The sequence below is a fragment of the Galleria mellonella genome, unplaced genomic scaffold, assembly GCF_026898425.1.
Source record: "Galleria mellonella isolate WM207_F2 unplaced genomic scaffold, CSIRO_AGI_GalMel_v1 utg266, whole genome shotgun sequence".
Classification (NCBI taxonomy): domain Eukaryota; kingdom Metazoa; phylum Arthropoda; class Insecta; order Lepidoptera; family Pyralidae; genus Galleria; species Galleria mellonella.
In genome coordinates this window covers 2,225,727-2,242,172 of record NW_026442061.1, presented here as the reverse complement: position 1 = coordinate 2,242,172, position 16,446 = coordinate 2,225,727, and the positions used below count along the sequence as shown (strand labels likewise).

At 33.5% G+C, this 16,446-nt stretch overlaps 1 protein-coding gene across 1 annotated transcript; it reads right to left on the bottom strand.

The window, feature by feature from the left end:
• Positions 1–2,561: 2,561 nt before the first annotated feature.
• LOC113520951 (lysozyme-like) lies at positions 2,562–14,614 on the bottom strand. The gene is made up of 5 exons (XM_052895198.1): positions 14,460–14,614; positions 5,391–5,483; positions 4,970–5,149; positions 3,971–4,044; positions 2,562–2,746 (listed from the first exon to the last, which is right to left on the bottom strand). Exons 2-5 carry the CDS (start codon positions 5,464–5,466, stop codon positions 2,606–2,608), a joined length of 471 nt encoding a protein of 156 aa, XP_052751158.1. The 5' UTR covers positions 5,467–5,483; positions 14,460–14,614; the 3' UTR covers positions 2,562–2,605.
• Positions 14,615–16,446: the final 1,832 nt, after the last annotated feature.

Genomic DNA, 16,446 nt, shown 5'->3' with positions numbered 1-16,446 from the left:
GACAGCAAGTAGATATTTTTTTTATTCCATGAAGTATATAATATTTATACCACAGATGTAATATGTACATATAATGTACTCATATTTACATCCTATTTATTTATAAATTCTACAATTATTCTACAATTGTTTTGTGACTATTATTGAATCTTTGCACATTTATTTCGTAAATTTCCAGCATATAGTGATCACTCAGTGAACACACAGTGAATTAAATGTCTGTATATTAGGCGATCTGCACCGATTGGCATTTTCTAACTTTGTAAGCAGTTTCTGACTTTGTAAAAAGTGTTCTTTTTTATGATCGTATTATACAAATTTTATTTACATTTAAGTAAGAAATTTAAATAACAACTCAAGTGTATAATATATAATATTTTATTATTATGTTATTACATTTATATTTATATGTATCATATTTGACAGACAAAGCATAATATTATTGTTAAAGGTTTCTTAAGCACACATTATATTTTAATGTAATAACTAACGGTTCAACTTACGTGTAATTAGATTGAAAATGCTCGACTAGTTTCGGAATCAATTTGTAATCCTTAGTCATGAGCGACTGTCGTGTTCATACTTAAAGAGTTCCGAACACTGTCTTTTTTATATGAGTTGATGCCGCAGGCGCTTACAGCTCGCGCTCAGAGGCATGTAGCCAGGCTCGTGTTCGCGTCGGAATCGTTCATGACTAAGGTTTACGAATTGATTCTGAAACTAGTCGAGCTTCTTCAATCTAATTACACGTAAGTTAAACTGGTATTTATTCAATTAAAACATAATATTTTGTATTACTTATATTAAATTATTTAAATTAATATCTATGATAAAAAGTCGAATGTAATGTAATGTCGTTTTCACTTCGACCAATTTCTAACACCTTTTTAACAAAATGGTGTTACCTATTTTGGTACTTTATGATTGGCTGAACATGTTTTTTAAGTCTGATTATTTTTAATTTTTTTTAATTATGGGTACAGCAAAGAACATATTTTCAATTTTAGTTATACATAATAAGTATTCTATAAATAGAAAAATGCAAAAAAGGCGGATGATATTTCAAAATTGAGTATAAGAAAAAAGTCTATGCACTATAATCTAAGCTATGCACTTACATAGTTTTTTTATAAACTTAAACATCTCATAAACTTATTTAAGCTATTGAAGTGTTTTGTTTTCAGTTTTGAGATAAATTATCAATTGGAAAGAAAGTGACAAATCATGTCAATAATTAAAATGCGTTTGTATGAGGATTTTTAATTTTTATGAATAATTCTTAAATAACACTAGAGACAAAGCCAACATGAATCAATCCGGGATTCTTTTAGTTAAAAAAAAACATCCGTTTGTAGACAGTAAGCCAGCGTATTGGGGAGTTGGTTTGACTTTTAACCGCTTGATGTTCTTCCCAACACTCCAAATCTGAATGTGATCGTAATAAAAAAAAATCGATATAAATATATTAGATATACTAATATATTAAAATCACAAATATAATTTTGTTAATAAACGTTTTATCATTCAAGGTTTTCAATAGTTGATAATTTTGATTCTGGTTACAATGTTTTATGTTTTATAAAGACTTAGTTACCACTTGAGTTCCCGTATCTATCTATCTATTCATTTTTTGTTTTATATGTTGTTTTATATTTGAAAAAATGTAAATAATCAAATTGTATCATTTTATTCATTAATTTACGTGTGTTAAATGGCTCAAATAAAGTGTTTATCTATCTATCTATCTATCCGCAAGTATTATAAGTACATGCTTATAAAAAAGTAAATATCAAATCTGTTTCTAGAAATGCTCTTAGATTGAGAACTATTAGTACTTAATCTAAAACAAATATTGCCACTCCTTGCGATAGGATACAATGGAAATTATTAGAATCCTTTTTAGGAAAGAATTGTCAATAGTGGGATCTAACACCTTCATTACGGGGGGAAAGGGATTGTTAGTAATGGACACTGAGAATCCCATTGCTAGCAATATACCCAACCAGGTCGACCTCCTCGCGGTTAATTCCTGATGAATTCATCATGATGGGCTAACTGGCCTGTTTTTATTCTCATCTATCACCCTTCACTAATGTTCCGCCAGCGTATCCCGTTAGCGCAGGCGGGGTTACAATACCATTTTCACCCATCAAAAAAAAACCTCCATTACTAGTAATTTACCTACTAGGTCGACCTCCACATGGTTCCCCTTGGAAACCATTGTGGTTAATTCTTGTCGAATTCTTCACAATGGACCGACCGACCTGCCTTCATCTTTACCTATCGCCTATCACTGGTCCCACCCACTAGCGAATTACATCACATTTACATTGTGCCAGTCCTGGAATTAGGTAATTTTTTTTTTATAATAATAAATCTTTATTTCCAGCACAATGGCATTTCATTTTTTGATTTTACAAAATAAACAATACATAGTTTGCCATTGGGAGTGGACAGAATCAGTACTAGAATACCCTGTGTATTTTGGGCTCCACACACGACTCCTGGCTATACAAAGTACAGGTGAATAAACCATAATAAAAAAAAAGTAATCATATAAATAAAATAAGAAACATAAATTTAATCGTTACTATCTGAGTAAATGCTACAATCTACACTCGGTGTACCGCTGTAGCCACCTTCTCCCGTTGGCGCTGCGGTTGAGGTTGCCAGTGCACCCGTAACCACCGTTGCCGTTCACCATCATGTAGTCGAAGCAGTTGGTGATACCGTCGCCGTTGCAGTCCTGTAACATACGGCAGAGAACGTTCTAGTGCAATACTTGATGGGGTAAGCAGAAGCCATTATTGTCTGCTTCCATTGTAGTGAATGTAACATAGACATACATATTATTTCATAATTATATAATGAATATTTATTTATTTAACTCTTTATTTCACCAGAAACATAAAAATATACAATGACAATTAAACATTTCAAGTGAAGTAGTTACGAGTGATTCCTTTATTACCTATTTCTATATTTATTTTGTCCTACAAATTCAAATAACATTTTTTATTTCTTAAATAATTTAATATAGATATGTCAAGATACATGTGTGCGTAAGTGTGAAGAACATTGGTAAATAGACGAATCAGCTAATTAGAGAATAGCTGACAAAAAGTTGAACCGTTTTTGAGGCTCGATGCTCTATCTTATTATATATATATATATATATATATATATATATATATATATATATATATATATATATATATATATGATATATAATATGCATATTCTTTATTACACTAAAACATACAGTAATAACAAGAAATTATAACAATATTAGCAAAGGCAAACTTATCTTTAAAATTTCTTCCAGTCAACCTAACGCAGTGGCATAGGAAGTAGTGAGTGGGCAGTGGTATTGCAAAACAGAAATTAAAATAAATATTTACATAAATACATATTTACATATGATACATGGGAGATGGAAATAGAACCGTAAATAATAATTTTTGGAAATTTTGTCTGTCCGTACGTTTGTTCCGACATTACGCAAAAACTGTGGCACTAAACTTGATGACATTTTCACACATGTATTTCTGAAGGTTAAGACAGACCTTTTGTAGAACAGAAGTTTGGTATATGTTCAATCTCGATGTGCCCTCTTGAGGTCTAATTCATTTTTTTTACTTCTGAAATACATGCGTACGAAGTAGCGGGCAAAAACTAGTAATAACAATACATTTAAAATGTCAGATTAAGTTTATCATCATCATCATATCAGCTTTTAACTGTCCACTGCTAAATATAAGCCTCCCCCTAGGGGAGTAGTTTTGCCAGTAGTTGCCAAGCTTGGCAGGCTGATTGGCAACCGCAGTTAGGCTTTGGAGATCTTTTAAGAGTGACACTACTGCCCATCTCTTGCCTTCCTTTAGGTGTCTCTTACGACAGCCCCAGGAAAGGAAAAAAGCTTATTCTATGCTGGGACCACACGGCCAAGTTAGTAATATAAAATTCTTACCCTGCCAAATTTTATCAGGTAACCTTCGATAATAGACTTAGCGCAGTTATAATCCCTGGCGCAGTCCTTCCAAGCTGTGAATTTCAAAAATTTGTTTCAATTAGTATATAAAGTTGATAAATATAAAAACAATTAACGTTTTACTTCGCAAAAATGGCGACATGTTGATGTTCTTTTTTGATAAGTGAAAATGGTATGGTAACCCCGCCTGCGCTAACGGGATACGCTGGAGCAGCATCAGTGAAGGGTGATAGATGAGAATGGAAACAGGCCAGTTACCCCATCGTGATGAATTCATCAGGAATTAACCATGATAGTTTCCAGGGAGAACAGCGAGGAGGTCGACCTGGTTAGGTATATTGCTAGCAATGGGATGGGACGTCCTGTGATATCAAAAGTTTCTAGGCTGCCTCCATTGTACATGAAGGCAGTTAACATAATTTACTAGATGATTACTTATAACGATAGATTTTAAATAAATATGTCATTCTCTAAAACTTGTGACAATTTCACTTTTATTTTTTTAACGTTATCTACTAATATTTTGTAGTTGTAATATAAAATTAAAAACTTGATAATTTGGAGTATAACATGATACGAAGTGGACTGAACTACCATATATTGTTGATTTTAAGGAAAAAGTTTCCTTTTATCCTCCAATTTAGTTTTTTTAAATGCCATTTATTATGAATTCAAAAAAAAAAGAGAATACAAACTTATTTGAACTCCACTGGCATAAAAATAAATATCTATGAATATCAGAAACTACCAAAAAAAGACTTGGCCGTACGGTCAAACGACCTTTGCCTGACCCATCTGTAGAAAGACGGGATGAACATGGAAAAAATATTACGTTTCAAAAGTGACTAATATTTTAATTATAAAAAATGTAAATATAAACTTTTGGAATCCCACAGGCATAAAAATAAAATCCATCACACATCCACCCTATTGTGTTAATTTTCAATGCTGTAAATTTAAAATGAAATGGAAAATTACCATGGTTCCTTTCAGGGTCGTCCGCTGGGAACACGACCATCCCGGCATCAACCCAGTAGACCCTGGATATGTTGAAGGGTCCACAGTAGCCACCGGTGCAGTCGTGGCTGAGGTCGCATTTGGTGGATACATAACAGAGGCAGTTGTAGCAAGCTTCGTTCAAGTTCGTTATGTATATTCCTAAAAAAAGTCCTTGTAAATTTTTATTTGTAAGGCTTTCTGATATCAGGAAAGATTGGAGAGGAGAACATACTGTTATCTTTTTAATGTAAAATAAATGTAAGTAGAATGTGTCTATAATATATATATATATATATTTGATATATATTTGATTGAGTTTTGAGTTTATCAATTACAAACAAACAATAAAAAATTTTCCTCCTTATGATATTAGTCTAAATAAAGACAACAGTTAACATACCCGTCGACCCGGTTATCCAAAGGATGATCGCGCTCAAATAGCAGACTGGTAGGACGAGTGGCCACTTCGACAGCATGACGGTGACTGCCTCCACTGGAATATAAACGTTTGACAATTTTAAATACATTTCAGAACAAATAATAATTAAAGATTGAGCCCCACAAAAAAAAAAAAAACAACGTCATAAATCGGTCAGTTGTAAACCGATTTTGGATATTCAATTGTTATTTGAAGAGAAATAGATTGGTCCCATAGATATTTTATCAAAATTGGTTTATTAATTTAGTTTCTAAAATAACCAGTTTTGCTACAATTAAAGTAGGTAATTTCTTTTTTGTGAAACAAAATCTTAAAAATGTCAGCTATAAAGAAGCAGGTATGTAGGTACTATTTACCTGTAAAAGTTTTCACATCGTGTTGTGTATTTAAAAAAATTTAATTATTGAATTTTTAATTCACCGAATTTTTCTGTTAATATTGGTCCCAAGGAATTGTTAGTGATGGGACTAACAGCTCTTTTACCCTACCAGATCAACTTCGATGCGGTTCCCTTTGGAAACCATCTTGGTTAATTCTTGTGAAATTCTTCACTCATCATCTCATCAGTGTATACCGCAAGCGTGATTTGCCATTTTCAGCCACCAGAATATATATATATATATATATATATATATATATATATATATATATATATATATATATACTATTGTATAAGTAGGTCGTTAATTTTATTTATGTACGGCTAATGGCTTTTCGTGGCAAACAAGTATACGACCCGTCTGATGGTAAACGGGTGACACCAGTGATATCACGTGCAGCTTAAGAAACCTTATTCCGCCTTTTTTGAAGCACCTATACAATACACGTATTTATACTATAGATTTCATATTTAATAGTACGAGTACATTACTGCAGCGGCCAGCAACTGAGGCATTGATGGAGGAACGTACAAATGTGGGCCGAGGCGTAGACGAGGCACACATACGTGAGTCCATCAATGCGTAATTGTGGCCAAGGCTTGTATAGTACTTTTCTCAAACAATGCGCCGAAATCAAAAACATAATTTTACTTTTTAAGTTCAATGACGAATAACGAACAATAATAATTTTTCACGCGCCATAATGTTCCTTTGTTTTTTTTTTTTCAATAAACAGCTTTCTATTTGTAAGCTAGTTCGAAATTTAAATAAAACCTTTTACTAGTTACCTCCTTGGTAGCCATGTTTCGAAGTAAAAGGTCACTTCATTTTTAAATCACAGGACAGATATGAGTTTACATAGTAATTTATCTGGCCGCAAAACACGACAGATATGGATTTTCATATAACTTTTGCCGGCTGCTGCCCGCATGTATCTGGCCAGTACGGCAATTTTGATTTATCTCTAAGAAGATTGTCAAAATAATGCTCACATTTCCAAGCATGTTTGAGAAAATTATATTACATGCAGTAAATGTATGTAGATGAGTACTATATACAAGTGATTTAATGACCTGCAATTATTCCCACGATAATATAAGACGCAATATAGGTAGGTACGTATCTATGTATAATGAATGCCTTGTAAGTTGCATAGACGGATGGCGGAGTCGGAGCGTACATTTTCAACCGACTTTGACAAAGAGAAGATTCTTAATTCGTCTGTAATTTTCGTGTTCATGGTGTATCTAAAGTCAATTTTAGATGATGTCTTTTTAATAATAAATATAAGAGAAAATACATTTTGAAATTAATTTGTATGATTATCAACCGACTTCAAAAAGAAGAGGTTAGGAGGAGTACAAAGAGTGTATATATATATATATATATATATATATATATATATATATATATACGAGGTCTGTCCGGAAAGTTCGTATAAAAGTGTTCTGGAATGCGAGAAAGAGGAGTGGGGAGGCCAGGTAAGCGCAGGACCCCTTCCTTATGTCCCTAACAATGCTTCAGTTCTGGTCTGACCGCCGTGCGGTGCGAACTGGCTTGTCACGCCATCTGTGAAGTTACCTCTTAACGAAACCCCGTCGGCATGGAGCCCGCTTCCGTTGAAGAGCAGCGCGTCGTAATCAAGTTTCTCTCGAAACTCGGCAAGAATGGCCGTAAAATTTTTGCCGATCTCAGAACAGTTTATGGGGATGATGCTGTGAAGGAACCAACCGTCCACAAGTGGCTAAAAAGATTCAGAGAGGGCCGAGAAAGAGTTCGATGTTCGGGGGATTGTCCATCAAGAATTCGTCCCTCCAGGCCAGACAGTTGATGGAAAATTCTACGTCGATGTGCTCAGACGCCTCAAAGCTCGTGTGGCACGAGTTCGTCCAGAATTGGCGCGAGAGGGGCGTTGGATTCTTCACCACGACAATGCCCCTGCCCACACCTCTCTTGTTGTCCGTGAGTTTTTGAGTAAAAATTCCATTACGGTGACCGAACACCCCCCTATTCGCCGGATTTGGCCCCGTGTGACTTCTTCTTGTTCCCAAAAACCAAATTGGTACTTCGGGGGCGGCATTTGGGGGACATAAATGAGATAAAAAAAGCTACGACGGGGCAGCTGAGAAACCTACAACCAGAGGACTTTCAAGGAGCCTTCTCACAGTGGAAACGGCGTTGGCACAAGTGCATTATGTCACAGGGGGAGTACTTTGAAGGGGATAAAATTGATTTACCCGAATAATTGTAAAATAAAATTTTTAAAAAACTTTTATACGTACTTTCCGGACAAACCTCGTATATATATATATATATATATATATATATATATATATATATATATATATATATATATATATATTTTTTTTTCATTTAAATTTAAAACTTATTTTATCATAAAATACATAATAGAAGTTTATTATAAAAACGAATACCCTATGATTCATTTATGTATGAGGAAAGATAAAATTGATTTATTACAATGCATGTACCACTACGTTGAGTTAATTAACTCGTGGTATGCACAAAGGAAGGTTGTTTTGTCAGTTAATATAATTTGAATAATTTTTTTATACAACTTAGAATGGCAATCAAGCTGACAGCCCACCTGATGGAAAGTGGTAACCGTCGCCTATAGATATGAGCAGTACCATGGACATAACATCCATCCGTGTTTCAACCGTAGAGCAGTTGTGTTTGCATGGCTGTGTTTCGGTTTGAAGGGTGGGATATGGCGTGAATTTACAGGGTGCAGAGGAATAACAGCTGAGTTCTCAGAAATAGCAACGCATGAGGGGTATCATAAGCGAAACAATATACTCTGTTATGTCTATGGTACTGCTCATGTCTATAGGCGACGGTTACCGCTTTCCATCAAGTGGGCCGTCAGTTTGTTTGCCATTCTAAGTTGTATAAAACAAAAAAAAGTACTGGGGTAAGTGTAAACAGCTGCTCTCGTAAGGAGCGTGGTCGATCATGCATAACAAGTGATGTATCGTGTTATACAGGTTGTGAACTGGGAGAATTAAACGAGCAATCGGTACGGTCAGCATCGATTAGCTGTAAATACGAGTATAATAATTTTTAACGTTGCGTAGTTAATTTGCTAATCGTGCTTTTTCTATCTAATTACACGTAAGTTAAATTGGTAGTTATTACACAAAAATAGATGATACATTATAAGAAACTGAGATCCTCCTTTAAGAATAAATTATGATTAATATAAAAGTGAGATTTAGACATGTTGAAGCATATAATATTGCGTAAAACAGTAGCTCTATAGTTAGTAACAGATTATAGGTGAATAAAATTGTAAATTCATATAAAAATAGAATAACTATTATACATATACGTAACTCACTGACTCAGCTTAAACGTACAAAGTTGACTTTTTTTTTTAAATACAACTTTTTGTTTTTTTTATACAACTTAGAATGGCAAACAAGCTGACGGCCCACCTGATGTAAAGTGGTAACCGTCGCCTATAGACATGAGATACAATCAACTCAGTATTGTTAATTGTATTGTAAAATTGTATTTTTGTGACTTTGTTGCTGACAGTACATATATAACGTGCATGCTGTGGACAAACTAACTTTGACGAACTCGTTATTGAACTGTCCGGTTTTATAAACCACGGGATGAATAGTTTAGTTTTTTTTTGTATATTTCTACCTTTTGTATAGTTGTTCAGTATGAAATAATTGACTGGTCGCCTACTGTAACAATGTATGGCTTTTGAATAATAAATTTGATAAAAAAAATAGATTTTTTTTTTTTATATTTTTATTAAATGTATGTTACAATAAACTACATGGTACAGATAAAGAAAACACCAGGTGCCAAGTCGTATAGTGAGGTCAAAGATATGGGAGAAATAGAGCTGGCTGGAAGAGAATGCATAAATTAGTTGCACCGACAAGAGGAAACTGTTAAATGAAAAAAGAGATATTACAAAATAAATTATAGTAACAATTGTTTTGGAAATCAATCAGGTTTATTTCCGTGTCGATTCTATGAAGTGTTAAGGAGTCGGAAATATCTTAATTATTTATATTATCATCATAATATTAGCCGTTAACTGTTCACTACTGGACATAGGCTTTCCTTATGAGGAAGTGTTTTACCAGTAGTCGCCACACTTGGCAAGCGGGTTGGCAACCGCAGTTAGGCTTTGGTGATTTTTAAGAAGGATGTTGCTCCCCGTGCCTCGACTATTAATTATCCTTAGTCGCCTTTAACGACACCCACGGGAAAGAAAGGAGTGGCCTATTCTATGCCGGGACCACACGGCGGGGAACTAGTAATTACTATTTATTATTTTTTTCGTTCATTATCTTGGTTCCTCATAACACAAGGTATTCTAGTTTTGGGAAAGGGATTGTTAGTAATGGGGTCTAACAGCACCATTGCTAGCAATGTACCCTGTCAGGTCGACCTCCACGCGGTTTCTCCTGGAAACTATCATGGCAAATTTTCATGGAATTCTTCACGATGGACTAACTGACCTGCTTTCATCCTTAGATATCACCTCTCACTGGTGCTCCGCCAGCGTATACCGATAGCGCGGGCGGGGTTACTATTCCATTTTCACCCATTAAAAAAAAGGTATTCTAACTTGAGAAAGAAAGATGTGGCCCGATCTATGTCGGAATCACACTGCAAATTACTTATATATTTATATAAATATAGAGTGAAGACATTTGATTTCTGTAGGCCATTTCTAAAAATATGTCTTATGAAAGATATTATTTTACACTGTGTAACATTTCAGAATGCATCCATAACTTCATAAATTGAAATGATCCTGTGTGAATTTTATTTTATGAATGGCAACTTCGCTTGCACTATCGGTATACGCCGGTGGGGCATCAGTGAGAGATGATAAGTGAGGATGTAGCAGGTTAGTTAGCTCATCGTGACAGTTTAAATTTTAAATTAACCACGATGGTGTCCAGGGGAACCACGTGGAGGTTGATTTGACAACATATATTGGAGCCAACGTGTATTCCTTTCTAACCATGGTGGTTTCTAGGAGGACTACATGCACGTCAACATTGGGACTCTACCATGATATGAAATTCCAAATTATCAGTTTCAATTTCTTAGTTCCGTTCAAACAGCAATCAGTCTAGTAATTGGTGCTTAACGTTTTGTTCAATAAAATTTCAATGAAACGATATTTTATCATTTTTAATATTTTTAAATGGTGTGGTGTTATGTAATTTTCACATCAAATTTGTGTTTCGTTCGGCCTCGAAATTATGCAAAACATTTCATGGTAGGCCCTCTGAATATTAATGGCAAAATATCTTGTATTGGTATTAAGGGGGTCATTAGTTTCCATTACTAATAGTTCTCCCCTTACTTATGTAAATATTAGTACAATATACTCTTTACTATCTTGTAATAAATACTAATATTACAATATATATATATTTACGTGTTTGCAGTGAGGCTTTCGCAAGATAGCTATCGATGAATGGAACTTTGAATGAAAACTGATACAGAGGTTTGACAGATGGCATAAAAGCAAATAGTAAATCACAGAGACATTGGACAGGTAGCCGAAGGAATATATGTATATTGTGTTACTGAAAATGATGAGTATTGGTTGTTTGGCATTACGTACAGTTCATATCGTGAGTACGAATCGCCTATTTGTTCTTTTTTAAGGCCTTTTGCGCTATTTACACCATGATATTTTTATTTATCGCCGTGTGTTCCCCAGCATAGAATGGGCCACCCCTTCCTTTCCCGTGGGTGTCGTAAGAGGCGACTAAGGGAGGGCGAGGGATGGGCAGCAGCGTTCCTCTTAAAATGCCTTTAAAAGCCTAACTGCGGTTACCAGCCCGCCTGCCAAGCGTGGTAACTACTGGCAAAATCTTAAAATGGAAGGCTTATGTTCAGCAGTGGACAGTTAGAGGCTGCTAAGATGATTCAAACCGACATTTGTTTACTCCTACTAAATTTTATTATTATTATAGCTTTTTATCCAGTTCAGTGGTCCCCAAGGGTAAAAGCCTCCTCCATCTTTTTCCACATCTATAGCAATATTTGTCCAGTTTTTTCCAGCTGTCTTTATTATGTCATCAGCCCATCTCTTTCTTTGCCTTCCAACATTTCTTTTTCCTGCTGGACCTCGCCATTTTGTTGTTTGGAGAGTCCACCTTTTATCTTTGTACTTCACTATATGACCTGCCCATCTCCACTTCTGTTTCATACTATACTGAAGAGCATCTGTTATTTTGGTTTTTTCCTACTATTTATTTTATTGCATAAAATATATGTAAAATTATTGACAGATTTTTAGTAAACATGTTTATGAAATGGCCACGAGGAGTTTTGATTGTTTTTGCCGCGCACTCTGGTGCAAGCTGTCACGTAAGTACGTGTGTAATATATTTATATATTATATTTATAATAATACTGAACTATTCAAACAGTGGTCCCAATCGCTCCATTAAAAAGTATTTGGGCGATTCGTACCGTAGTTTGCATTGAATTAATGAATAAGTAGGTATCTTATCTATACTTTATTTGCATTATACAATATAGGGAAAAAGCAAGACAATTAATATATGTAACGATACAATTGCATAAATACAGTAAGGCGGCCTTATTGCTGAAAGAAATTTTTTCAAGTTAACCTTAGGGTAATGGTTACATTGTTTTACAAGTAGGTATGATTGTATTGTATAATTGCTTAATCGAACTTCTTAAGTGAACTAGGTTCAAAACGCCTCTCAAATTTCACTGTATGGCTCAAAACTGATCTAAAGTATAAGAAACATGATTTATATATAAAAATATACGTACACCACCAACTTATACTGTCAGTCACCCCTATGGTAAGGGTTAACCCTACAATGCATTCTGTACCATATCTGGTCAAATAAAATAATTAAGTCTACTGTTCGTTTAAAGACACCTAGCGTCATTTGTCGACCGACAGAATAATCTTTATACATTTAGCAACGGTTTAGTAACGGCAATTGTCACCAGTACGTGTTAGCTATCGATTGATATTGTATTTCGTACACAATTTCAAAGATCGACGCGAACTCGTGGTTTACGTAAATAGAAAATTCTTAAAAAAATAGCTTTTTGAATATTTGGAAGCGGAAAAAATACATTTACATTGGAAATAGTGTATATTAAATGAAGGTAAGTTATTTTTTGAAATATTACTGTTTTATGTTCTAACATATCAACTTATTTAAGAGTACCAGATATGGCACATCATGCATTAGTTCACTTCTAACATTTTGTTTCGGTTGGATTTTATTACAGATTATGGTGAAGAAGGTATTATCTAACGAGTTGATTGAGCAGTATTTAGGTATACCGTCAGGGAATGCAGACGGTCAAGGCTTTTGGGTGTGGAAAATGATGATAACATGGCGAGAATCAGAGAAAACTTGCACCAAATGAATAAAGATAGTGACTCTTAAAATTATATTGAGCCTACCAGGTATGCATCATTTTCTTCTACTAATTGTGGTACTACCTTCGCTGAAAATGAGAATGAAAAATCAACAAATTCTCAAGCTAGCATTTCAGGGCCAAGTACGTCATGACACCAAAGTAGAAGTTTTTTCACTATGCCAGTTTTGGAGTTCTTTCTTGGAAAGTATAAAATAAAAATACATACTAAAAGATGGTATCTGCGTTTATTTTAACATTTTCTAGATATTGTCACCATAAATTGCTGGCTGCTGCACAAAAGGGTAAGAGAATAAAAGAATGACCTAACTCAGATTAAATTAAAACATTTTAAACTGGAAATCGCTAAAAGACTTTGTATGAGTGGTCCATCGTTACAAAGAAAAAGAGTAAGATCGCCTTCTACCACAGATGACATGATCGAGAAGAAGAAAAAAAGAGTAATCCTTCCCCCTCGAGATGTAAGATTTGATAAATTTGATCATCTTCCTATATGGAATGAGAAGAGACAATGCTATAAGTATCCACAATGTAAAGGAAATACATATATATTTTGCGAAAAATGTTGTGTTAAGTTGTGTTTAAACAAAGACAATAATTATTTTAATAAATTTCATTCATAAATAAAGCTATTCTTAATGTAAAACTAAATATATGATTATGTTCATTGTTCCTAATTAAAATCCAAATATTAGTGTTAATGCATACAGTACCACATATGGAACAGAATTGAAAAACTAAATATCTACAAAATCAATGAATTTTAATTGTTATTATTATCATTTACTATGTCTAGACACTATATAGAACCACATATATTTTTTTGACACGATTTAAAAAAATCATGCATTGTAGGGTTAAATACCAACAACAGCATTCCCAAAAAGGGTTTGTGTTTGGCAGGTAGCTGGCTATAAAATCACGACAAATTCTTTAGCTGTATAGACATTGTGAACACGATGGGAAACACTTATAAATATATTTTTTTTATTATTTAAATCGCGTTTTTAAGGTAAAACAAAAAAGTAGGAAAGACAAAAGGATATACCTAAACATGTTTTAAGGTTTCAACAGAAAAAAAAAACTATCACTTCATTTTAATACATCCTTCTTGTTACAGCCTTTTTCAACTTTATAACACAACAAGGAAACGGTCTGATAATTATCTCATATTATGATAAAATTAATAATACACAATCTTTACCTTGAACTATAATTACATATAAACACGACCGCAGTCACTATCGACGATACAAGTCGACCACTACTCAGTTTCGATCTCGACACTGAACTGTTTATAGTAACACCATGTATTAGGATGTAGTTGTGTCGAGTTCGCGTAAAATCAGGTTTTTAATGCAGAAACGGGTTAATAAAAGCCTTGGTAATGACCCTAGGTAGTCTTAGGAATGCTAAAATTGTTATTGATTTGTAATAACAAGCACTGGATAGGTAATCACTATGTTTTAGTAATGAGCTATTCTTTGTACGTTGTAGCGCGATGCGAGTGACAGTAATGCCTTCAAAAAGGAAGAGATTCGTAATTTGTTTTTTTTTTATTTATTTACACTTTATTGCAGCAGTTAAATAGAGTCAATTTTAATGTGATGTGATATAAAAGGCAGTCTTATCGCTGAGCGATTTCTTCCAGATATGCCTTGGGAATAGGATATTAAGAAAGAAGATAAAGGGTAAATGGTGCCCTATAATGTAATACATACATATATATAAATGATTTTGGTTTCTATTTTCTTTTTGTTTGAAATATCACGCGATGTCTTCTTTTTGTAATAGGTAGGGTTTACTCCCATACTCATACTAATTTTGTAATGAATGAATCTGGCATTTTTCTTTGCGAAAAAAAAACTGCTTGTTGTGAAGCGAACTCATGTTGATACATGAATTTGTATTTCATATTAATAATTAAATTGTGTTTAAAAAAATTCAGTTGTGGTTAAACTAGTTATTTTTATTTAAAAACTAAACTGCTGAATCGATTTTGATAAAATTTCTACGGCACGAATCTGTAAACATATCCTTTCAGATAAAAGAAGAATTTTCCAAATCGGTTGATAACTGACGGAGTTATGTAGTAACAAATATTAAAAAAATTAAATCGAATTGAGAACTTCACTTTATTTGAAATCGGTTGAAGATAGAAATATAATGTGTTTTTTTTTTTATACCACTGAGGTGGCAAACAAGTATACGGCCCATCTGATGGCAAGCGGTTACCGTAGCCTATGAACGCCTGCAATATCAGGTATTAAGCGCGTGTTGCCGAGCTTTCGAAGAATATCCCCTTTTGAAGAACCCCATGCTGTAGTCTTGGGAAAACCTCAGTTTATAAAACATTTATTTTCGAAAAGTGCATAGGTGTATGGACTATTCGCAAGGTAGTGTATCTCATTTATTTTAAAATAAAAATGTAATAAGATTACTAGTTGCTGTTTTCTTTACAAAGAATAATTTCCTTATTATAAAAGTATTGTACAGTACTCGTATTTAACGAGATCTGAAATTGAATTCAGTCTAAAAATCAGTGATACTTTCTCAGAATCAATTATTTTGTTGAATCCATTGAAGTTCGTAAGTTACTTCCTAGTATTTCCTTTTTCTATGAATTTCGTGACCTCTCTTCCGCACCATGCTATAAACTTATGTAGTATATTTAAATTTACTATTATTCAAATGAGAATTCTAATCTAGTATTTAATGTAATAGTCTAAATTTCACCTTTTTAAAATGTTACACTCAAGTTAGGAAACGATTAAATAGACATGAACGAGATTTGGCGCAACATTATATCGAAGATAATAAACTGTTAATATCGAGATTGTGATTATTAACTGTTGAAATTGCAATTATTAATTGTTGGGTTTGTGATTAATAACTGTAAAGTTTGAAATTATTACCTATTGAGTTTGAAATTTTTACCCGATGAGTTTGAAATTATTGAGTTTTCAGTTTAAGATTATTAATTGTTGAGTTAAAGATTATTAACGATTGAGATTATTAACTGTTGAGTTTAAGGTTATTAACTGTTGATTCTGAAATTATTATCTATTGAGATTGAAATTTATAGCCTGTTGAGTTTAAGATTATTAACGGTTGGGATTGAGGTTATTAACTGTTGAGTTTAAGGTTATTAACTGTTGATTCTGAAATTATTATCTATTGAGTTTGAAATT

What these genes read in the sequence shown, in the direction of transcription:
- LOC113520951 (XM_052895198.1), bottom strand. Translation starts at nt 5,466, where the DNA reads ATGCTGTCGAAGTGGCCACTCGTCCTACCAGTCTGCTATTTGAGCGCG. An exon ending in TTGGATAACCGGGTCGACGG is followed by an intron (nt 5,150 to 5,390) that starts GTATGTTAACTG and finishes GACTTTTTTTAG; the next exon opens with GAATATACATAACGAACTTG. An exon ending in CGACCCTGAAAGGAACCATG is followed by an intron (nt 4,045 to 4,969) that starts GTAATTTTCCAT and finishes TGAAATTCACAG; the next exon opens with CTTGGAAGGACTGCGCCAGG.